This window comes from Lingula anatina, chromosome 6 (genome assembly GCF_051362555.1).
Source record: "Lingula anatina isolate TDL-2025a chromosome 6, LinAna3.0, whole genome shotgun sequence".
NCBI classification, from domain to species: Eukaryota; Metazoa; Brachiopoda; class Lingulata; order Lingulida; family Lingulidae; genus Lingula; species Lingula anatina.
In genome coordinates, this window is record NC_141772.1 from 14,670,629 (window position 1) to 14,695,293 (window position 24,665).

Here is a 24,665-nt window from a genome sequence, read left to right on the forward strand (position 1 = left end):
ATACGGTCCTTTTGGTCGGAGAAACCACTAATTATCCGTATTTGGAAAATATGTCAGAAGTTAGAACAATTGTTAGATATCAAATTAAGCTTTTAGGCCTTACTCTAATCTTTATTTACTTTACAAATGTTGGTTTTAAAAGTACTACAGTTTTGTTTGTGCGTAAGGAATAAATATAAAATTTCCAGTCAATTGACCTTTAAAAAGCGTTTCTGGTTTCTGAATATCTAAAGTTTTATTATAATCACTCCTTTACAAAACCGTCATTTACAGAATAATAGAGTATGTATGGAATTTATGGATATTTTTGTTTAAATGAAGAGGAAAGCAGGGAATCCAATGTTCTAAAAATCATAATAACTGTGATTTTCTACTTTTAACCTTTAGGGATTTGAGTTGGTATTGTTTCGCTGGAGGTCTCGCGAACAGTGGAAGACATGGACGTGAAATTATCCAGAAATGGGGCCCACTGTCTGATACACACGGTGTCGCCTTCCTGTTCAATTCTGATTGTTTTCTCCATTATAGATTGCCTGCGTCATTGTAACTGGTGCATGTAAGTGAATGAGAACAAACATCAGTAGGTGGCGCTGGCTTCAATTAAATTGGAGGCAGCTGAAAATGATACTCCCCACGCATGCGTCGTGGTCGAGGAAGAGGATATCCTGGTGCCGATTGTCACCGAATACTTGAGCTCACCCTTGTGCACGTTCAAGGTCAACAAACAGGTGGTTTTGTTTCAAACTCCGGAAACGTTGAGAATTGCAACGATCTTCATGAAGGACAGTTTGCAGCCTCCTCACAATCATTTTACTGTTATACCAAGCAACTCTATGTTTTTAGATTTTATGGGTAGCAGACGATTTTTATGTACTTGCAGCTTTTATCCTTCAGCTGTTTCCCTTTTTCATACAAATAACCTGTACCTTATTCTTACTACTTTAGAAAGTTTAGTTAACACAACAAAGTCTTTACAGGGCAATTTGTTCCCGAAATTGTATATTTTATGTAGGCCTATCTGTCGATACATAAATATATCTTTATCTTAAGATTAGTGAAAAATTCCTTGGTTACATATGGAGGCTTGTACTTCTACATCCGTGTGACCTGACACCTTTTAGGTTTTGTTACTCATACTCAAATCGGATTTTCCCATTTGCAAGTGATATTTTTACTCTTTAAAGCAAAAGAGGTCCTCATACATGTAACACTGCCATGCAGTATCGAGCAGTGTCAATTACCTGGAATCCAACTCAGACGCCGATATCCAGTAAAGTCACTTATTCCTGCATTGCCCTTCACATAGATTACATACAGTATCCCTTCTCTAGAGAATCTGTACGAGTCTTGGTACGGAAAAGCAACTAAATTTGTTAAACTTTATTGAGGTTGAAGTTATACATATGTTTATATGATTCATAATTCAAAGGAAGCCTGGTCATTTTGGCCCTGTTGCACACCATAAGCTGTCGCTCTCACCTCCTAGGGGAGGATTCAGCCCGGCTGCCGTATTAGGCGCTCAGAGCTAGCAAACGTACCATTTCTACACTGCCAGACCAGACACCTGCTTCAGCCCCTTCGTGCTGGCGGATGCCAAGCTAGGAGACAGCAGGTACCGTTTAAATACATAGCATCAATATCATGAAAATGAAAATACGAAGACTACAATGTTATTCACATTCATTTCATTTATTTCCATAGGCGGAGCTTTTATGCTTCTCACACGACATGCCCCCCCTCTCTCATCGCAATTAGAAGGGGTAAAACATTAAGTTTGAATAAGTCTTGGTCGTGTTTAGTTAATTGAACCTGATGTACTAAGCAAAGTTTTTTCATAGCAGCATAAAAATAACTAAAAGATAAATGTTGCCAATGAATGTAAAAATATGAGAACTTGTCTGCATAAGGGAGATATGATCTCAACGCCGTGATTAAAAACGGCCTCACATTTCGCATAGCCTGACATCGTGTCTACGTGAAACCAGTTTCCATCGACCTCACTTGTTTGTATTCGACTGGTGACATTGATGTGTTTTTAGTTTTTTATGTAAACAATGGTGGACCGTTTCATGGCCAAAAAAAAAAAAAAAAAAAAAAAAAAAAAAAAAAAAAAAAAAAGTCAACAGTTTTAGATATGGTACATACATGTAAACATCTATACTGTGTTGATGAAGGAAAAAAAGAGAAGAATTCCCAGGAATATTAAGTTTTAGCTACCTAAAAGTCCATAAACTTCATAAGTGATTATAAGGATTTTGTGAGTACACGCATAGCAATGTACACGCATAGCAGGGAATTAATTCTCATTAGAAACACCAAATGGGCGAATAGATGTATTTGGTGAACATTGCAAAAGTCGTTAGAGCTACATTAAAGATTCAAAATGATAATCATAAATTATAGCAATCCCAATAAAATTTATCTTGCTAAAAATTTATTTACATACCTATTATTGCACGTTTTTTATTACACAGCACTGTGAGTGAAGCATGCTTTTTTCTCTCGTGATCGTCAACCCTCCCCAGTACGAGCCCCCAAAACAACTTATAACTTTTTAAGGCTTGCCATTTTACGAGGATTCACTGGGAAGAGGGGGGATGGGTGGGTGGGGGTTGGGGGGGGGGCAGAAACGGAAAAAAACGAAATAATAAATATAGTAGGCAGTGAATACACTATAAAGGTCATAAAACCATGCATTTCAAAATTAAAAATACGCAGTGAACTTAAACGTTTCATTCTCCAAATAAAGGTAAGATTAGATTAAGCATAGAGCCAAAATAGATTTACAACATATCAAAACGACAACTTGAAACGAAACCCGAACACTTCAAGATTCAAATCCAGCAAACTATTCCTGTACCAAAATGATGAAAAGCCATCAACTTTTGAAAAGAACCTCTGATACCTATGGCACAATCTATATCTTTAACAGCACTTATATTCCAACTTTCCTAGAATTACCGAGGACAATCTTAACCTACAAACTACAGCACTTCAGTCATTTTGTTTGGGAGGGGGGGGGTCTGGGTAATTCATCTCAGAAATTGGACATATGTTGCTATTAAAAAAGAGACGTGTGTTATTACTCTACCAGACCCCTGCTTCAATCCCTTCGTGCTGGGTGCCAAGCGGGGAGACAGCAGGTATCGTTTAAATACATAGCATCAATATCATGAAAATGAAAATACGAACAGAACAATGCTTGTCACATTCATTTACTTCTAAGGCGGAACTTTTACGCTTCTCACACGACATGTAAGTTAATCCCCTCCCTCTCTCATCGCAATTAGAAGGGGTAAAACATTAAGTTTGAATAAGTCAAGGTCGTGTATAGTTCAATGAACCTGTTGCGTTGAGCAAAGTTTTTTCATAGCAGCACAAAAATAACTAAAAAAATATGAGAACTTGTCTGCATAAGGGAGATATGATCTCAGCGCCGTGATTAAAAACGGCCTCACATTTCTCATAACCTGAAATCCAGTTAATCATAATTACTTCAAGGAAAGGAGTTCAAGGAAATCGTGTCTACGTGAAATCAGTGTGCATCGACATCACCTGTTTGTATTCGACTGGTGACATTGATGTGCTTTTAGTTTTTTATGTAAACAATGGTGGACCGTTTTATGGAAAAAAAAATTTGTCAACAGTTTTAGATATGGGACATTAACATCTATACTGTGTTGATGAAGGAAAAAAAGAGAGGAATTCCCAGGAAAATTAAGTTTTAGCTACATTAAAGTCCATACGCTTCATAAGTGACTATAAGGATTTTGTGAGTACACGCATAGCAATGCGATTTTCAGGGAATTAATTCTCATTAGAAACACCAAATGGGCGAATAGATGTATTTGGTGAACATTGCAAAAGTCCTAAGAGCTACATTAACGATTCAAAATGATAATCATAAATTATAGCAATCCCAATAAAATTTACCTTGCTAAAAATTTATTAACATACCTATTATTGAACTTTTTTATTACACAGCACTGTGAGTGAACCATGCTTTTTCTCTTGAGCTTGTCAACCCTCCCCAGTGCGAGCCCCTAATATAAAACAACTTACTTTTTAAGGCTTGCCATTTTACATGGCCAGAAATGTGCAGCATTTACGCGATACGCGAGGGCGCAACAGCAGGGCTTCACGTGACTCAACTAACCAATCACAGCACAAGAATGGCATCGCACACAGACTCTGTGATAAGTGCTCAGCCCATTGTCAAGTAGTGTTAGTTCATGGTAACAAGCGTCTGATATGTGCAGAGAAGTTCATTATTATAATATATATTGTTCTTATTGTTACATTATTAAATCTAACTCTGTATCCAAGTAGTAACTATAATGTACCAAGTCAGGTACTGATGATGTACAGAGGTCATATATTCCAGAATAAGCCATTACCACTGATTTATAACTTTCATTTTTGTTTAATATGTTATTCATGAAAGAGTTCATGAAAGATTATTTTAATTTGTTAAATCGTGATCTTATTCTTTTTATATTCAAATAATTGAATACTGTGGGTAAAATTGGTCTTCCACTTCTTATTTGCATTTTTCCTTTACTACAAGATTATTTTGGAACAGTTGCATCATTAAAAATTTAAATAAATAGCAATCTGAAAGAAGAATTTTGCATAATTATTAAATGATGATAGGAATTTTGGATTAAGAGATTAGTTAAATACTGAGTAGTGATATGGTCAGTCAATTTATGTAGAATCTGATAATATGATTGAAAATACTGATTGAATTCTTGGCCTTGCACCGGGCAGTTTTACATTTGTGTCAAGTGCTCTTTTTGGACTCCATTGTACAGTGGTAAAAAATCTTCAATTGCCATGAATTTTTTAAATCAGACTCTGTATGTTACTGCTATCAGCTGGTGCTATCGGCAACGAATTAATTTCCCTTTGTTTCTGAGTGAATCTACCGTCTAAAATCACTATTACTGAAAATATTTGCGTTTTGCTGAGGGTAGTCTAGGCAATATACGGCAAACTTCTTAGTACGTGTGTACAACAGATTTTTTTTAAAAACCCTAGCGATATTTGGTCAGGAGTTGCTTGAAGCATAGCACAGCGTTGCTGTCCATCGGCATCAGGCCGTTAGTTTGTCAATTCTCACGAATTACCCACGAAACGCGAATCCATTCATTTTCCTATGGCAATCTAGCAACTCATTCAAAATGCACGCATGCGCAGTGGGCTAGGCGTGACGTCATGCAGTGCATTTCTGGGGATGACGAGGATTCACTGGGAGAAGGGGGGTGAGTGGGTGAGGGGGGGGGCAGAAACGGAGAGAAACGGAATGATAAATATAGTTGGCACTTTTAAGTATTAAAATACACTATAAAGATTATAAAATCACGCATTTCATAATTGAAAATACGCAGTAATCTTAAACGCAATCCATTCTCTCAATTCAGGTAGGCTTAGATTAAGCATGGAGTCGAAATACATTTACAACATATCAAAATGACTTAACTTAACTTAACACTTCAAGATTCAAATCCAGCAAACTATTCCTGTACCAAAATGACGAAAAGCCACCAACTTTTGATAAGAACGTCTGATACCTATGGCACAATCTATATCTTTAACAGCACTTATATTCCAACTTTCCTAGAATTACCGAGAACAATCTGAACCTACAAACTACAGCACTTCAGTCATTTTGTTTGGGAGAGGGGGGGGGGGCGGGTCTGGGTAATTCATCTCAGAAATTGGGCATAAGACTTCTTATGTTGCTATTGAAAAAGAGACGTTTGTTATTACTCTATTTAAAATTAAGTGTTTACCTATCATATTAAAATATGAAATGTTATTTAATCTGTCTGATGTATTTAGGGACTAACATGCTTATTCGAGTCAATTCTTCTAGATATAATGGGAATGACAGTATATTTATATCACTTCAATTTTTAATCATTTGAATGGGCGGAGATTTTTCTGTACTCACTAAACCTCATCTCTCTCTCTCTCTCTCACATACTTTGGAGTGGGTAATTTTGATAACTTGAATAGCTTCTAATCATGATTAAAGTCGCGACGAATCGACTGGAAAGTCTGAGACCTTGTCGTGTAGATAACATTTAAATACATGTATGTAGTAAGCGACTTCATAATTTATAGCCTGGAATCTGTTTAATAAATTTTCCAAGATGTCGAGCCCAGACGAAATTGGAGTGTATGCATCAACCTCAACTGTTTGAGGTGAGTTAATGACTTATGCTGCATCCACAACCAAAGAGCGCATTCAGAACAGTTCATCCGTGGACTAACTGACCATCTCAAAAGCGATGCAATAATTCCCTGATGGTTTCCGCGCCTCCACACGCGTCATTAACGGAATAAATTCTCGACCCCAAGCTTTAATATCTAGGCCCCTGCAGCGACGGCGAGTGTGGAGACGGGGAGACCATCAGGGAATTATCAGCATCGCTTTTAAGTGGATCGTCCAAATTTAGTCGGCGGATCAGTTTGTCCGCGAATCATCTTTTCTGAATGCGCTCAAAGTTGAGTGGCAGACAAACAAATCCCCGGACCAAATATGGCCGACTCACTTGTTAGCTTACCACCAAATCCCCGCGGGGAATCTCTTAAGTCATTAGAAGAATATGCGGCAGGCTATTAAGTGGATCGGCCATATTTGATCTGCGGATCTGTTAGTCCGCGGATCAACCTGTTCTAAATGCGCCCTTAGGTTATGAAATCATTTTTATGTCTGGAACTCCTTGCCATGTTTATTGTCTGTTTTCTGGGAAACGTAGAGCTTAAAATTTCTCAGAATCCAAACAAAGAAACAGTATTGGATTTGCATTAAAAAAATTAGCTACTCTTCTAAAATTCTTGGAAAGTTCTGCCATGAATGATATATAAGAGAGATGAATTAGCTGGATTGTCATCAATATCGCTAGACGATAGAGATACCCAGCTGAAGATACCCGCACGAAAATGCAGTAGTATCGAAGTAGCAAAGAAGCATTAACGCAGTAGAGGTGTGGAGCATATTTGCAGTAGAAATGCAGTATAGTCTACTGCAATTCTACTTCAAAAATTACATAGGGTTGTACAGAGGAGGAGCATTAATGCAGTAGATTAGCAGCATGATAGAAGCATGTTTCAAATATGCTAATTAGCTCCCACTTCGAAGCAGATTTGAAGCATGTTTGCAGTATGATTGCAGTAGTCTACTGCGCTGGAGTATCTACTTCGTTTTTGTGCGGGTACCAGCACCAGGCGTTCCTTGTTGAAGGTGAGATGTTTTCATCGTGCTCACGGTGCTACTACTAAAGATTAGGGGCCTACATTGCGGCATCACATTGTAGCTGCCTATGTTGGCAAAGTTTTATAATTGCTTACCATCTAATTTGATATAGTAACATGGCGTATTTCAAGCCACTGATTCGGCCAATACATCTTTAATAGAGTGTATGGATATACTGATTAAGTTGTGTGGCTTCAAATTCACTTTCAAGGACTGAACGATGCACTCGTGAAGCGATTAATATTCTAAAACATGAGTTGTTATTTTTGGGGTAAATTTTAATTTTGGTTGGGTTTTCGGAAGTTTTCCGCTTTTCAACCAATATCAACATAATTGTAGTAATATATTCAACTATCATCATGTTCATGCTGCCATCCCACGTATAGTATCTCTCACTATTACGTGTATAACCTTCCGGGTGTGATCTTGCATTTAGGCGTGGCAGATAAAAATGATCGAAATCTAGCTTTATTCAAGTTACTTCCACCTACCCCCAGTATTCTTTTAGATTCGCTATGTTTAAGTCCGTTACTATAAGATATTGAAAAAAAAAGATATTAAAAAAAGATATTGAAATTTCAAAAAAAAAAAAAAAAATCTTAGTCAACAAAATGGCCATCAATATAGCAGTTTTGGGCTTTTTCTTTTTAATTCTACCGTAAATTGACAAGTAAAATTGACAAGTTTCCATCTCCATTCTAAAAGTTACTCGAAAATTAGCAGGTATCATTAATTTTTAACGGTTTTGGTTAGGTGTGCCTTGGTGGTGAACGGATTTGATATTTCTAGGATTTTTTTTTGTTTATAAAAGGTCAAATATGCACTGAATAGACGATCAAGATCAATCTTTACCTTTTACAAAACGTTGAGGTAATTTTTCGAGATGTCATTTTATGTTTTTTTTCCTCACTCCATTTCTCTCTTCTCCTATCAGTCCACCATGAAGCTGTACCTGCTTATAGGCATTTTAGTGGTCGTCGTGGCTACGGTGGTCCAGGAAGGACAGAGCTTAAGAAGAAGGCAAGCAATCTTATTTGCTAATTTCATAATCAAAAGCAATTTCTGTGGAAAATTTGGTTTAAAAAAGAAGAAAGAATAAATAGAAATATTTCAGATAATTTTACAGTCTTCTTGGTTTGATAAGCATGGGTGGCGTGTCAACTGTTATCATGTTTGCAGATATAATGAACAATATCAGTTTCAATCAAGCAAAGGCTTAACAGAATAATGAGTGGAGATAATTTAATTTTAAGCATAACCAGAAATGAGATGATCGAATTAATAATGCACAAGTGACACTGCATACCCTAAAGAATGCTACTCTACCCAAGCTAGTGTGGGAACGAAACATTTATTTTTAAAAAGCCCAATCTGTGTGTTACGTTAGGAAAGGGTGGAGAAATTTTCTGGATATTTTGACCTCGAAAAATAGAACAGAAAATGAAAATTAAACACTACATTCTATTTCCAGATTCGTCAAAAGGGTGGTCAAGCACTATTGCAAGCACAACCCATGGGCTTGCTGGGGCGAGGGTGTTGATGACGTAAGTACACCCCGGAGAGAGAGAGAGAGAGAGAGAGAGAGAGAGAGAGAGAGAGAGAACGAATGAGAGGAAAAGAGACGGAGCGTGATTCGGAAAATATGGGTGAAAGAGAGCAAAGATGATTTCATAATTTTCAATTAAATGATGAAAATATTAAATTATTTTAGGAGAATAGCCTGAAGGCCATTTTGAGCGATCTTCAAGCCGGCAAGATGTCGAAGCTTGATGTAAATGGTATGTTTTTGAGAAAAAAAATGCGTTTTTTCTGCTGACAAAGAGTATTGCAGGTTTAAGGGTAGAATTCTTGTCATTGACTGTCTTTAAATGTGGTATGTGACCGTCCATTATCAAAGTGGCGTGAATGGTCTTGATGGTTTAATTCTTATTAGAGTTGAATTATCTCAAGGAACACTTGATATGATCACAGGCCAGCTTCTCTCTCTCTCTCTCTCTCTCTCTCTCTCTCTCTCTCTCTCGCAAACACACACAAAGTGGCTTCATCAGTCACAAGGTATACCCTAGCTTATCATACAAGTACTTTAAAACTGTTGATCTCTCTTTGCAATGATTTTTCCGATAGTTTAAAATTCTTTCAAAATTCTTCCATTTCAGCTCCTGTGAATCAGGACCTCTCATCGGACGCCGAGGAAGCGCAGCTGGACAAGGAGCAGGACGATATGACCGCAGAGGACCTCGCTGAGCTTGAGGATCTGCTCAGCAATAAGGCTTAAATGGTAATTTGCATTGGAATTGTTATATCGGACATTTCGCTATTTTTCATTATCATCTAACTAAATGTACACACATTGTGCATTGTTTTCATATTTACAAAATTAAGTAATTACTGGCCACTTTGGTTACACCTAGTCTTTTTTCTTACATTGGGAAGAAATTCAGAAAAAAAAACAGGTGTTAAACAAAAAAATAAAATAGGCAACCATGCAAATTCCATGCAGGGCGGTGGCAGGGAGGTGGGGGGGGGGGGGGAGGGTGTCTAAACCCAACATTTCCCAAATTGTAAAAATCTGACCTTGTGGTCAATATATCATAATGCTAAAATCAGTTTATATGTAAACTATCATATTCTTCAGATACAATAACAAGACCAGCGTGTGTTATTCATGAAATTTATTGATATAAATTGACTGATTGAACACTGAAATTATTGTCAACCAGCGGCATTTCGACATTGGAAATAAAGCAGATGAATTCACTTTTTGTTTTTTGTTTTTAAAAGAAAACCGATTGATAATTGAACAAGCATTACACAGGTATAAAGTAAAATGACATGGACGGAGACAACACGCAGGCATCAGATACGAGACCGCAGTGAAACAATATCTTTTCAGCTGTTGTAACAAAAGAAAGGGCAAAATGCGGTATACGATTAATTGATATTTAAAGATGACTTTTAAAAAGCGAGTCATACCCCCCCAAAAAAGAAAAAAAAAAAAATATATATATATATATATATATATATATATATATATATATATATATATATATATATATATATATATAACGAGCCCAACGAAACAATATCACCCTTAAAACCTACCGGTATATAAACATGCACTGCGAAATTGTCCTTGCGTACTATTTCATACTAGCCAGGTAATGGAGTCAGAATCTGTTGTCCTTGTGTACCCCCTCCCCACCCCCTTCGTAAAATCCTGGTTTCACCAGCGCAGGGTCATCCAGCTTCATTAGTTACAGCATCATATATTTTTCCCCTCGATTTCTAACTGAGAGGATAAAAATGGGCATTGGACCACATATATTGACTGAAGTAGACAAAAAAAAAAAAAAAAAAAAACATTTGATAAAAATATGAGTTTGCACTGAGGAGTCATGCCTACGTCACCAGGTTTAACTTAACATCTCGGTTCTTACTGTATTATTATCAGGATCAGCTGCACATTAATTTAGCTGGAACAGGAGAAAAACCAATCAATCAATCAATCAAAAAATAAAAAAAAAAGAGAGAGAGATAGTTAATTAAAGAAATAGAAAGATTAATGCAAAAAGAATGTTTAATAAGCATAGTTTGAAACTAGACATTCCATTTTCCTGTTTTTTTTTTTAACGAAAATTTAGAACATGAAATTGACTAAAGCAAAGCATATACGTTGTGACAGTGCATACCGTTGCTTGTCGCATCCTGTGCGTGAGAGCTGACAATTATAACCAATCTAAATAATGGTAAATGCTTAGGTTCATCAGACAGATTTACGCAGAAAAAAAAAAAGAAATGGTAATTGTATTCGATATTCCCAGAGATATTTTTGTTTCAATATATCCAGAAGTTTTTTAATGGGTTTAAAAGACTTAACCATCAGGTGCAAACAAAAACAATAAAAGATTGACACATAATGTTAATTTGTTTTGTAGTTTGTAATTTGCGAAAAGCACACTCTATGCAAATTGCTGAAATATACAAAAACAATAGTAGTTTGTATGTACCTTATTAAAAGGCAAAAAGTTATTCTAAATGGGGAACGAAGGTTAAGTGAGCTTTAATTTCCGCTTTGTGTAAATGGGTGTCACGATCCTGTATTTGTGCACGTGCGTGACCGCTAGCAATAAAAATCCGTTTTCGTAGAAGAGACACTTTCTAGTGGCACAGCTAGTCAAAATCCATCAATTAGCAAGAAGGGGATCTAGCTCAAATGGTAGAGCGCTCGCTTAGCATGTGAGAGGTACTGGGATCAATGCCCAGGTTCTCCAGAAATTCTTTTCCAAACAATTGTAAAACTATGTCAAAAGTTATTATTAAATGGATAAAGTATAGGTACTCCAAAATCCCCCATATGACCGACTCTTTCCTTTTTGTAATGAAGAAGATAAGCGCCATTTAAAACTTGAATCAGTAGGTGAAAAACTTGAAAGAATCAAGTGTTCTCTGTTACAAAAAAAGTTTGTAGAAATTTGATGAAAATTGTGAAAATGTGTATCTCGACGCTGTGAATGTGAGTGACATTTAACAATCACAATATGACTTGAACATCACGTAAATGTAAAAAAAATGAACAAATGCAGTTGAGAAAGTGGGTATAAAGGGGATCTAGCACAAATGGCAGAGCGCTCGCTTGGCATGTGAGAGGTACTGGGATCAATGCACAGGTTCTCCAGAATTTCTTTTCCAAAAAAATTGTAGAACTGTGTCAAAAGCCATTATTGAACGAAAAAGGAAATGCACTCCAAATCCCCATAATAGATGTCCCTGTCCCTTTTGTAATGAAGAAGATAAGCACCGATTTAACTTAAATCAGTAGGTGAAAAAAAAATTGAAAAAATTAAACATTTTGATTAAAGCGTTTATCGGTTGGAATTTCCAAGGAAAATATTACATATAGTAATGTTCTCGATTACAAAAAACAAAATAATTTGTAGAAATTTGATGAAAAGTGTTAGTAAGGTTCTCGATTACATAAAAACAAAACAAAAAATAATTGTAGAAATTTGATGAAAAGTGTGAAAATGTGTATCTCGACGCTGTGCATGTGAGTGACAATTAACAATCACAATATGTCTTGAACATCACGTAAATGTTAATTTATGTGCGTTGAGGAAGCACCTTAAAGATGAACAAATACAGTTGAGAAGGTGGGTAGAGCGCTCGCGTAGGATGAAGTATATACATGTATACTCCAAAATTCCCCATGAAAATGTCGAAATCATCGAAAACTATTAATAGACCTTAGATACACATAGTTTTACAAGAAGCGGTTTATTTACTGTTAAGTTATAAGAAAGTTGTTTGAAAACAACTCCTGTTTAACATACCCAGTTCCCCTTTCTTTTAACAACGATTGTGTTATTAGTGCACATCTATCGCATTCATTGAGCAACACAACCCGCATAATTTAGACTTCTTTCAACCCCCTCACTCTAAGAATAACTTTTGCATATTTTTCAGACCCACATTCTCGTTGTTCGCCCATTCAGTGCCTTTTTATCGGTTTTGTTATGTTTCTAAGGTTTCTATTACTCTTTGTTCCAGGGTTTGTTTTAAGCATATTGTTACAGTTTAAGTTTTTTGCTCTTTTTATCCACTGCATTATTATATCTCCAAATTCATTTGCGCTATTCGAAGACTGTATCATTAGGTACAGTTATTAAGATTAATTTTGTTGTCTTCAAAACGGTAACATGCTGTATATTTACAAAAGTGACGGATAAAAAATAAATCAGTAGGTGAAAATATTTGAAAGAATCACACATTTTGATCATAACGTTTTGGAATTTCCAAGAACATTTTTTCATAAAGTAAGGGTCTCGATTACAGAAAAGCATAAAAAGATTGCAAAAATTAGACGAAAATTGTGAAAATGTGTATCTCGACGCTGTGTATGTGCGTGACAATCACAATATGACTTGAACATCATGTAAATGTAAATGTATGTGCGTTGAGGAACCACTTTAGAGATGAACAAATACAGTTTAGAAAACCGTGTGAAAGGGATCTAGCTCAAATGGTAGATCGCTCGCTTAGCATGTGAGAGGTACTGGGATCAATGCCCAGGTTCTCCAGAATTACTTTTCCAAAAAATATTGTGAAACTATTTCAAAAGTTATTAATGAATGGACGAAGTATACGTTCTCTTAAATTCCCCATATGATCGACTTTTTCCCTTTTGTTATGAAGAACATATGCAACATTTAAAATTTAAATCACTAGGTTAAAATATTTGAAAGAATCAAACATTTTGATCATAACGTATATCTGTTGGAATTTCCAAGAACAATTTTGCATATAGTAAAGTTCTCGATTACAGAAAAGCATAAAAAATTACAAAAATATGATGAAAATTGTGGAAATGTGTATCTCGGCGCTGTGCATGTGCGTGACAATTAACAATCACAAGATGGCTTGAACATCATGTAAATGTAAATTTAGAAATGAACAAATACAGTTGAGAAAACCTTCTGGTATGAAGGGGATCTTGCTCAAATGGTAGAGCGCTCGCTTAGCATCTGAGAGGTACTGGGATCAATGCCCAGGTTCTCCAGAATTACTTTTCAAAAAAAAAAAAAAAAAAAAAATTGAAACTATGTCAAAAGTTATTAAATGGATGCAGAACAGGTACTCTAAAATTCCTCCAAATGACCGATCTTTTCCGTTTTGTAATGAGGAAGAAGATAAGCGCTGTTTAAAGCTAAAATGGTAGAGCGCTTGCTTAGCATGTGAGAGGTACTTGGATCATCATGTAAATGTAAATGTATGTGCGTTGAGGAACCACTTTAGAGATGAACAAATACAGTTAAGAAAACTTTGCAGGTACGAAGGGGATCTAGCTCAAATGGTAGAGCGCTCGCTAAGCATGTGAGAGGTACTGGGGTCAATGCCCAGGTTCTCCAGAATTTCTTTTCCAAATAATTGTAAAACTATGTCAAAAGTTATTATTGAATGGATGTAGTAAAGGTAAGCCACAATTCCCCCATATGACTCATTCTTTCCCTTTTGTAATGAGGAAGAAGATAAGCGCAATTTAAAACTTGAATCAGTTCGTGAAAATAATTTGAAAGAATCAAACATTTTGATCATAGTGTTTATCTGTTGGAATTTGTAAGGAAAACTGCATATAGTAAGATTCTGGAAAAACAAAAACAAAAAAAAAAATGTAGAAATTTGATGAAAATGTGTATCTCGACGCTGTGCATGTGCGTGACAATTAATAATCACAATATGTCTGGAACATCACGTAAATGTAAATTTATGTGCGTTGTGGAACCACTTTAAAGATGAACAAATACAATTGACAAAGCTGGTATGAAGGGGATCTAGCTCAAATGGTAGAGCGCTCGCTTAGCATGTGAGAGGTACTGGGATCAATGCCCAGGTTCTCCAGAATTTCTTTTCCAAATAATTGTAAAACTATGTCAAAAGTTATTATTGAATGGATGTAGTAAAGGTAAGCCACAATTCCCCCATATGACTCATTCTTTCCCTTTTGTAATGAGGAAGAAGATAAGCGCAATTTAAAACTTGAATCAGTTCGTGAAAATAATTTGAAAGAATCAAACATTTTGATCATAGTGTTTATCTGTTGGAATTTGTAAGGAAAACTGCATATAGTAAGATTCTGGAAAAACAAAAAAAAAAAAAAAAAAAAAAAAAATGTAGAAATTTGATGAAAATGTGTATCTCGACGCTGTGCATGTGCGTGACAATTAATAATCACAATATGTCTGGAACATCACGTAAATGTAAAATTTTGTGCGTTGAGGAACCAATTTAAAGATGAACAAAACCAGTTCAGAAGGTGGGTGTGAAGGGGATCTAGCTCAAATGGTAGAGCGCTCGCTTAGCATGTGAGAGGTACTGGGATCAATGCCCAGGTTCTCCAGAATTTCTTTTCCAAAAATTGTGAAACTACCGTGTATGTCAAATGTTATTATTGAATGGATAAGGTATATATACTTCAAAATTCCCCATTCGAAAATGTCGAAATGATCGAAAACTATTTATAGACCTATAAGAAGCGGTTTATTTACTGTTAAGTTATAGGAAAGTTGTTTGAAAACATCTCCTGTTTAACATACCCAGTTCCCCTTTCTTTTTACAACGATTGTGTTATTAGTAAGTGCACATCTATCGCATTCATTGAGCAACACAACCTGCATAATTTATACTTCTATCAATCCCCTCGCTCTATGAATAACTTACACTATTTTTCATATATACCCACATTCTCGTTATTCGTCCATTCAGTGTCTTTTTATCGTTTTTGTTATGTTTCTAAGGTTTCTATTACTCTTTGTTTCAGGGTTTGTTTTAAGCGTATTGTTACACTTAAAGTTTTTTGCTCTTTTTATCCACTGCATTATTAAATCACCGAATTCATTTCGCTATTCAAAGACTATATCATTAGGCACAGTTATTAAGATTAATTTTGTTGTCTTCAAATCGGTTACATGCTGCATATTTACAAAACTGACGGATAAAAAATCCGGAAAGATGAATTCAAATCTGCGTCATTGTAACTGGTGCATGTAAGTGAATGAGAACGAACATCAGTAGGTGGCGCTGGCTTCATGATATTGGAGGTAGCTAAAAATGATACTTTCCACGCATGCGTCGTGGTGGAGAAAGAGGACGTGCTCGTGCCGATTGTCACCGAATACTTGAGCTCACCCTTGTGTACGTTCAAGGTCAACAAACAGGTGGTTTTGTTTCAAACTCCGGAAACGTTGAGAATTGGAACGATCTTCATGAAGGACAGTTTGCAGCCTCCTCACAATCATTTTACTGTTATACCAAGCAACTCTATGTTTTTAGATTTTATGGGTAGCAGACGATTTTTATGTACTTGCAGCTTTTATCCTTCAGCTGTTTCCCTTTTTCATACAAATAACCTGTACCTTATTCTTACTACTTTAGAAAGTTTAGTTAACACAACAAAGTCTTTACAGGGCAATTTGTTCCCGAAATTGTATATTTTATGTAGGCCTATCTGTCGATACATAAATATATCTTTATCTTAAGATTAGTGAAAAATTCCTTGGTTACATATGGAGGCTTGGACTTCTACATCCGTGTGACCTGACACCTTTTAGGTTTTGTTACTGATACTCAAATCGGATTTTCCCATTTGCAAGTGATACTTTTACTCTTTAAAGCAAAAGAGGTCCTCATACATGTAACACTGCCATGCAGTATCGAGCAGTGTCAATTACCTGGAATCCAACTCAGACGCCGATATCCAGTAAAGTCACTTATTCCTGCATTGCCCTTCACATAGATTACATACAGTATCCCTTCTCTAGAGAATCTGTACGAGTCTTGGTACAGAATAGCAACTAAATTTGATAAACTTTATTGAGGTTGAAGTTATACATATATTTATTTGATTCACAATTCAAAGGAAGCCTGGTCATTTTGGCCCTGTTGCACACCATAAGCTGTCGCTCTCACCTCCCAGGGGAGGATTCAGCCCGGCTGCCGTATTAGGCGCTCAGAGCTAGCAAACGTACCATTTCTACACTGCCAGACCAGACACCTGCTTCAGCCCCTTCGTGCTGGCGGGTGCCAAGCTGGGAGACAGCAGGTACCGTTTAAATACATAGCATCAATATCATGAAAATGAAAATACGAACAGAAAAAAGTTTGTCCCATTCATTTATTTCCACAGGCGGAGCTTTTTTGCTTCTCACACGACATGCCACCCCCTCTCTCATCGCAATTAGAAGGGGTAAAACATTAAGTTTGAATAAGTCTTGGTCGTGTATAGTTTTAAAATTGAACCTGATGCACTGAGCAAAGTTTTTTCGTAGCAGCATAAAAATAAATAAAAGATAAATGTTGCCACGCATCGAATGTAAAATTTTGAGAATTTGCCTGCATAAGGTACCCTAGGTTCTAGATTCCGATATTGCCAGCTCGATCTTGATTTCATATATAACCCATATCAACAATAGTAAAAGCGACTCCATCACAAGGTATATTTAAGCTAGTTAGCTTTTACGTTGCTCTGACACTCAGTGTAGCATAAGGGAGATATGATCTCAACGCCGTGATTAAAAACGGCCTCACATTTCGCATAGCCTGAAATCTGGTTCATCATAATTCCGGCAATTCGTGTATACGTGAAATCAAAGTGCATCGACATCACCTGTTTGTATTCGACTGGTGACATTAATGTTTTTTTTTTTTTTTATGTAAACAATAGTGGACCGTTTTGTGGAAAAAAGTTTTGTCAACAGTTTCAGATATGGTACATAAACATCTATACTGTGTTGATGAAAGAAAAAAAAAAAAGACGAATTCCCAGGAAAATTAAATTTTAGCTACATAAGTGACTAGAAGTATTTTGTGAGTACACGTACAGGTATATGTACACGCATAGCAGTGAATTCATTCTCATTAGAAACACCAAATGGGCGAATAGATGCTACATTTACGATTCAAAATGATAATCATAAATTATAGCAATCCCAATAAAATTTACCTTTCTAAAATTTTAATTTACATACCTATTATTGCACGCCTTTTTAATAGACAGCACTGTAAGTGAACCATGCTTTTTTTTCTCGAGATCGTCAACCCTCCCCAGTGCGAGCCCCCAAAACAACTTACTTTTTAAGGCTTGTCATTTTACTGGGATTCACTGGGGAGGCAGAAACGGAAAAAACAAAATAATAAATATAGTAGGCAGTGAATATGCACTATAAAGATCATAAAACCATGCATTTCACAATTAAAAATAAGCAGTGAACTTAAACGTATTTCATTCTCCAAATTAAGGTAAGATTAGATTAGGCATAGAGTCAAAATACATTTACAACTTATCAAAACGACAACTTAAAACGAAACCCGAACACTTCAAGATTCAAATCCAGCAAACTATTCTTGCGCCAAAACGATAAAAACCCAACTTTTGATAAGAACCTCTGATACCTATTCCAACTTTCCTAGAGTTACCGAGGACTATCTGAACTTACAAACTACAGCACTTCAGCCATTTTGTTTGGGAGGGGGGAGGGGTCTGGGTAATTCATCTCAGCAATTGGACATATGTTGCTATTAATATACAACATTGGTCAAAAAGGTTGTCCCACCATTGAGCACTAAAATGCATACACATTACATTTTACAGGTTCTCTACACTAGTCATAACAACTTAACAACAATTATACAAATCTATACAAATATTTATGGAATGATTACTGGGAAGCAGCACAGAATAAAACGACTATTGCTATTGATGGGTATGTCGTTTTTTCAAACTTTCAGTTATATACAGTATAGATGTAATGTTCTCAAACACGATTCACTTTTTGGACTGAGCAGCCACTGAATTTTTCCATGATCTGTTTTCTGCTCAGGAGGTATCATTTATCTAATTCTTCTGTCACTATGTTCTTCACATTTCAGTAGAAAGTGGATTTCCGTTTCAATTTCATTACAGTGGGGGGCACTTGCGATTTTCAGTAGGGGTTTTAGGGGACGTATAGCGGCCATGTTCAATTTCTAATTCGTGGTCACTAATGCGCATTTTTTGCAATAGTCTTCATTAAAAAAGATACATTTGTTATTACTCTACTTAAAATTAAGTGTTTACCTATCATATTAAAATATTAAATGTTATTTAAACTTACATGATGTATTTAGCGACTGACGTGCTTATTCGATTCAATTCTCCTAGATTTAATGTGAATGACACTATATTTATATCACTTCAATTTTAGTTATTAGAATAGGCGGAGATTTTTCGCTACTCATTAAGCCTCATCATCATCATCATCATCATCATTTCTCTCTCTCTCTCTCTCTCTCTCTCTCTCTCTCTCATGTAGGCCTACTTTGTAGTGGGTAGTTTTGATAACTTGAATAACTTCTGCTCATGATTAAAGTCGCGACGAATCGACTGAAAAATCTGAGACCTTGTTGTGTTCGTGTAGATATCATCTAAACATGGTGGTCGTAAGCGACTTCATATTTCAAATCGCTTGAAATCTGTTTAATCAATTTTCCAAGATGCCGAGCCTAGACGAAATTGGAGTGTACATGCATGAATCGACCTCACCTGTTTGAGGCTAACTAAGGTGCATCCACAACCAAAGAGCGCATTCAGAACAGTTCATCCGTGAACTTACTGATCCGCGGACTAAACATGGTCGAGCCACTTAAAAGCGATGCCGCTAATCCCTGCTGGTCTCCCCACTTCAACACGCGTAATTAAATGGATTAAACCTCAACTCCGAGATTTAATAGCTAGGCCCCTGCAGCGACGGCGCGTGTGATGGCGGGGAGACCATTAGGGAATTAGCGGCATCACTTTTAAGTGGGGTCTACCATAGCCTATTTAGTCTGCGGATCAGTTTATTTGCAAATCATCTGTTCTGACTGCGCTCAAAGTTGATTCGCAGACTAACAAATCCGCGTAATCCCCGCTGGGAATCTATTCAGCCATGAGGGGAATATGCGGCAAGCTATTTAGTGGATCCGCCATTTTTCTTATATCTGCATTTATCAGAAAGTTTATTATTTATCTTGGTTTTACGAAGATTGAGTAAAATCAGTTAGCCGGTCTTTTTGGGTTGTTTAGGACTAATTACTTTACTGAGTTACTAAAACTACATCATTAATATGATACTTAAATATTTTTATTTGAGTTTCATGGAAAGTAAATATAATAGAAGGTTCCTTTAATCTCAGTATGTGGTTATATTTATTGTCTATTTCCTGGGAAACGTAGAGCTTAAAATTTCCCAGAATCCCAACAAGGAAATGGCATTGAATTTGCATTCAAAGAATTAGTTACTCATTTAAATACTTGGAAAGTTACTACACGAATACTATATAAGAGAGATGAATTAGCTGGTTTGTCAACAATATCGCTAGACGATAGAGATACCCAGCTGAAGATACCAGTGCCAGGCGCTCCTTGTTGAAGGTGAGATGTTTTCATCGTGCTTACGGTGCTATTTTTTAAATATTACATTGAAGCTGCCTATTTTGGCAAAGTTTTATAATTGCTTACCATCTAATTTGATATAGTAACATGGCGTATTTCAAGCCACTGATTCGACAAAAACATCTTTAATAGAGTGAATGAAAATACTGATTGATTTGCGTGACTTCAAATTTACTTTCAAGGACGTTCTGAGCGATGCACTCATGAAGCGATTAATATTCTGAAGCATGAGTCGTTATTTTTGGGGCAAAGATTTAATTTTGATTGGGTTTTCGAAAGTTTTCCGTTTAACAACCAATATCAACGTAATTGTAGTAATATATTCAACTATTATTATGTTCATGCTGCCATCACACGTACATGTATACTCGTAACTATCTCTTCTTATTACATGTACGTGTATAACCTTTCGGGTGTGATCTTGCATTTAGGCGTGGCAGATAAAAACCATCGAAATCTAGCTTATTTAAGTTACTTCCACCTACGCCCAGTATTCTTTTAGACGCGCTATGTTAGACCGTTACTATATAGTTAAAAAAAGATATTGAAATATCAAAAAAAAAAAAAAAATCTTAGTCAACAAAATATATTAGATTTTGTAGAAAATGGCCATCAATATAGCAGTTTTGGGCTTTTTCTTTTTAATTTTACTGTAAATTGACAAGTAAAATTGACAAGTTTCTATCTCCATTCTAAAAGTTACTCGAAAATTAGCAGCTATCATTCTTAACGGTTTTGGTTAGATGTGCCTTGTTGGTGAACGGATTTGATATTTCTAGGAAATTTTGTTTGTTTATAAAAGGTCAGATAAATATGCACTGAATAGACGTTCAAGATCAATCATTACCTTTCACAAAACGTTGACGTAATTTTTTGAAGATGTCATTTTATGTTTTTTCTCACTCCATTTCTCTCTTCTCCTATCAGTCTACCATGAAGCTGTACCTGCTAATAGGCATTTTAGTGGTCGTCGTGGCTACGATGGTCCAGGACGGAGAGAGTTTTAGAAGAAGGCGGCAAGCAATCTGTTTTGCTTATTTTAAAATCAAAAGCAATTTCTATGGAAAATTTGGTTTAAAAAAGACGAAAGAATAAATAGAAATATTTCAGATAATTTTAGTCTTCTTGGTTTGATAAGCATGGGTGGCGTGTCAATTTTATTATGTTTGCAGTTATAATGAACAATTTCAGTTTGAATCAGGCAAAGGCTAAACAGAATATTGAGTGGAGATAAATTAATTGTAAGCATAACCAGAAATGAGATGATCGAATTAATAATGCACTAGTGACACTGCATACCCTAAAGAATGCTACTCTATCCAAGCTAGTGTGGGAACGAAACATTTATTTTTAAAAAGCCCAATCTGTGTGTTACGTTAGGAAAGGGTGGATAAATTTTCAGGATATTTTGACCTCGAAAAATAGAACAGTAAATGAAAATTAAGCACACTCTATTTCCAGATTCTTCAGAAGGGTGTTCAGACACTATTGCAAGCATAACCCGTGGGCTTGCTTGGGCGACGGAGTTGATGACGTAAGTACACCCCGGAGTGAGAGAGAGAGAGAGAGAAAGATCAGAGGAAAAGGGAAGGAGCGTGATTTGGAAAATATGGGTGAAAGAGAGCAAAGAAGATTTCATAGTTTTCAATTAAATGATGAAAATATCAAATGATTTCAGGAGAAAAGACTGAGGGCCATGTTGAGCGATGTTCAAGACGGAAAGATGTCGGAGCTTGATGTAAATGGTATGTTTTTGAAAAAAAATTCGTTTTTTTCTGCTTATACAAAGAGTATTGTTGTTTTTAGGAGAGAAATCTTGTCACTGACTGTCTTTAAAAGTGGTATGTGACCATCCATTATCGTATCGCTGAGATGATGACATGAATGAACGTGATGTTTTCATTCTAATTAGTGCTGGATTATCTCCACGGTCACTTGATCTGATCACAGGCCAGCTTCTCTCTCTCTCTCTCTCTCTCTCTCGCACGCACGCACGCACACAAACATACTCAAAGTGGCTACAACAATCACAAGGTATAGACCCTAGCTTATCCTACAAGTACTTTGAAACTGTTGATCTCTCTTTGCAATGATTTTGCCAATAGTTTTCTCAAAATTCTTCCATTTCAGCTCCTGTGAACCAGGACCTCTCATCGGACGCCGAGGATGCGCAGCTGGACAAGGAGCTGGACGATATGACTGAGGAGGACGTAGCTGAGCTTGAGGATCTGCCCAGCAATAAGGCTTAAATGGTAACTTTTTTGTTGGGAAAGTTTTAACAGACCTTTCGCTATTTTTCATCACTAACTAACTAAATGTGTATGTACTGAGTATTGCTTTTATATTTACAAAATTAAGTAATTACTGGCCACTTCATCTACACCTAGTCTTTTTTCTTACATTGGAAAATTCAGAAAAAAACAAAAGGTGTTGAACAAAAACAATGTAATAGGCAACCAGGCAAATTTCCATGCAGGCGGATGGCAGGGAGGGGTCGGGGGTAGGGGGTGTTTCTAAACCCAGCATTTCCCAAATTGTAAAATCTGACCTTACGGTCAATACATCATAATGCTAAAATCGGTTTATATGTAAACTCTCATATTCTTTTTCAGATACAATAACAAGACCCGCGTGTATTAATTATGAAATTTTTTGATTCAAATTGACTGATTGAACACTGAAATTATTGTCAACCAGCAGCATTTCGACATTGGAAATAAAGCAGATGAATTCACTTTTTGTTTTTAAAAGAAAACTGATTGATAATTGAACAAGCAGTACATAGTTATAAAGTAAAATGATATGGACGGAGACAACACGCAGGCATCAGATACGAGACCGAGTACAATTACGACCGTCGCAGTGATACAAAAACTTTTCAGCTGTTGTAACAAAAGAATGGGCAAAATGCGGTGTACGGTTAATTGTTATTTAAAGGTTACTTTAAGCAATATCCTTAATATCTATTTATTCAGTTGATCGATACAACGCAACCCTCAGCTACTTATGTAAGTCTGAACCCCCCCCCCCCCAAAAAAAAAAAAGAAAAAAAAGTATAACGAACCAAACGAGACAATATCATCCTTAAAACCTACCGGTACATAAACATGCATTGTGGAATTGTCCTTGTGTACTATTTTATACTAGCCAGGTAATGGAGTCAAAATCCGTTGTCCTTGTGTACCTCCTCCCCTCCCCCTTCGTAAAATCCTGGTTTCACCAGCGCAGGGTCGTCCAACTCATCAGCTACAGCATCGTATGTTTTCTCCTCGATGTCAAACTGAGAAGATTAAAAAAAGTGCATTAGATCACGCATATTGACTGAAGTAGACAGAAAAATAATTTGATAAAAAACATGAGTTTGTACTGGGGAGTCATGCCTACGTCACCAGGTTTAACTTAACATCTTGGTTCTTGCTGTATTATTATCAGGATCAGCTGCACATTTATTTAGCTGGAATAGGAGAAAAACCAATCAATCAATCAAAAAAAAAAAAAAAAAAAGATAGTAAATTAAAGAAATAGAAAGATTAATGCAAAAAGACGGTTTAATAAGCATAGTTTGAAACTAGACATTCCATTTTCCTGTTTTTTTAACGAAAATTTAGAACATGAAATTGACTAAAGCAAAGCATATACGTTGTGACAGTGCATACCGTTGCTTGTCGCATCCTGTGCGTGAGAGCTGACAATTATAACCAATCTAAATAATGGTAAATGCTTAGGTTCTTCAGACAGATTTACGCAGAAAAAAAAAGAAATGGTAATTGTATTCGATATTCCCAGAGATATTTTTGTTTCAATATATCCAGAAGTTTTTTAATGGGTTTAAAAGACTTAACCATCAGGTGCAAACAAAAACAATAAAAGATTGACACATAATGTTCATTTGTTTTGTAGTTTGTAATTTGCGAAAAGCGCACTCTATGCAAATTGCTGAAATATACAAAAACAATAGTAGTTTGTATATACCTTATTAAAAGGCAAAAAGTTATTCTAAATGGGGAACGAAGGTTAAATGAGCTATAATTTCCGCTTTGTGTAAATGGGTGTCACGATCCTGTATTTGTGCACGTGCGTGACCGCTAGCAATAAAAATCCGTTTTCGTAGAAGAGACACTTTCTAGTGGCACAGCTAGTCAAAATCCATAAATTAGCAAGACGGGGATCTAGCTCAAATGGTAGAGCGCTCGCTTAGCATGTGAGAGGTACTGGGATCAATGCCCAGGTTCTCCAGAAATTCTTTTCCAAACAATTGTAAAACTATGTCAAAAGTTATTATTAAATGGATAAAGTATAGGTACTCCAAAATCCCCCATATGACCGACTCTTTCCTTTTTGTAATGAAGAAGATAAGCGCCATTTAAAACTTGAATCAGTAGGTGAAAAACTTGAAAGAATCAAGTGTTCTCTGTTACAAAAAAGTTTGTAGAAATT

The 24,665-nt window shown here is 36.1% G+C and overlaps 2 protein-coding genes across 2 annotated transcripts; both read left to right on the forward strand.

Moving 5' to 3' along the window:
• The first annotated feature begins 6,850 nt into the window (after positions 1 to 6,850).
• On the forward strand, positions 6,851 to 10,021 carry LOC106170915 (uncharacterized). Its single transcript, XM_087015957.1, has 7 exons — positions 6,851 to 6,938; positions 7,225 to 7,252; positions 8,199 to 8,284; positions 8,736 to 8,808; positions 8,976 to 9,042; positions 9,421 to 9,542; positions 9,900 to 10,021. Exons 3-6 carry the CDS (start codon positions 8,205 to 8,207, stop codon positions 9,537 to 9,539), a joined length of 339 nt encoding a protein of 112 aa, XP_086872083.1. The 5' UTR covers positions 6,851 to 6,938; positions 7,225 to 7,252; positions 8,199 to 8,204; the 3' UTR covers positions 9,540 to 9,542; positions 9,900 to 10,021.
• A 10,069-nt stretch (positions 10,022 to 20,090) lies between these two features.
• On the forward strand, positions 20,091 to 22,962 carry LOC106159904 (uncharacterized). The gene is made up of 6 exons (XM_013536351.2): positions 20,091 to 20,207; positions 21,156 to 21,244; positions 21,690 to 21,762; positions 21,907 to 21,973; positions 22,359 to 22,480; positions 22,841 to 22,962. Exons 2-5 carry the CDS (start codon positions 21,162 to 21,164, stop codon positions 22,475 to 22,477), a joined length of 342 nt encoding a protein of 113 aa, XP_013391805.1. The 5' UTR covers positions 20,091 to 20,207; positions 21,156 to 21,161; the 3' UTR covers positions 22,478 to 22,480; positions 22,841 to 22,962.
• The last annotated feature ends 1,703 nt before the right edge of the window (positions 22,963 to 24,665 follow it).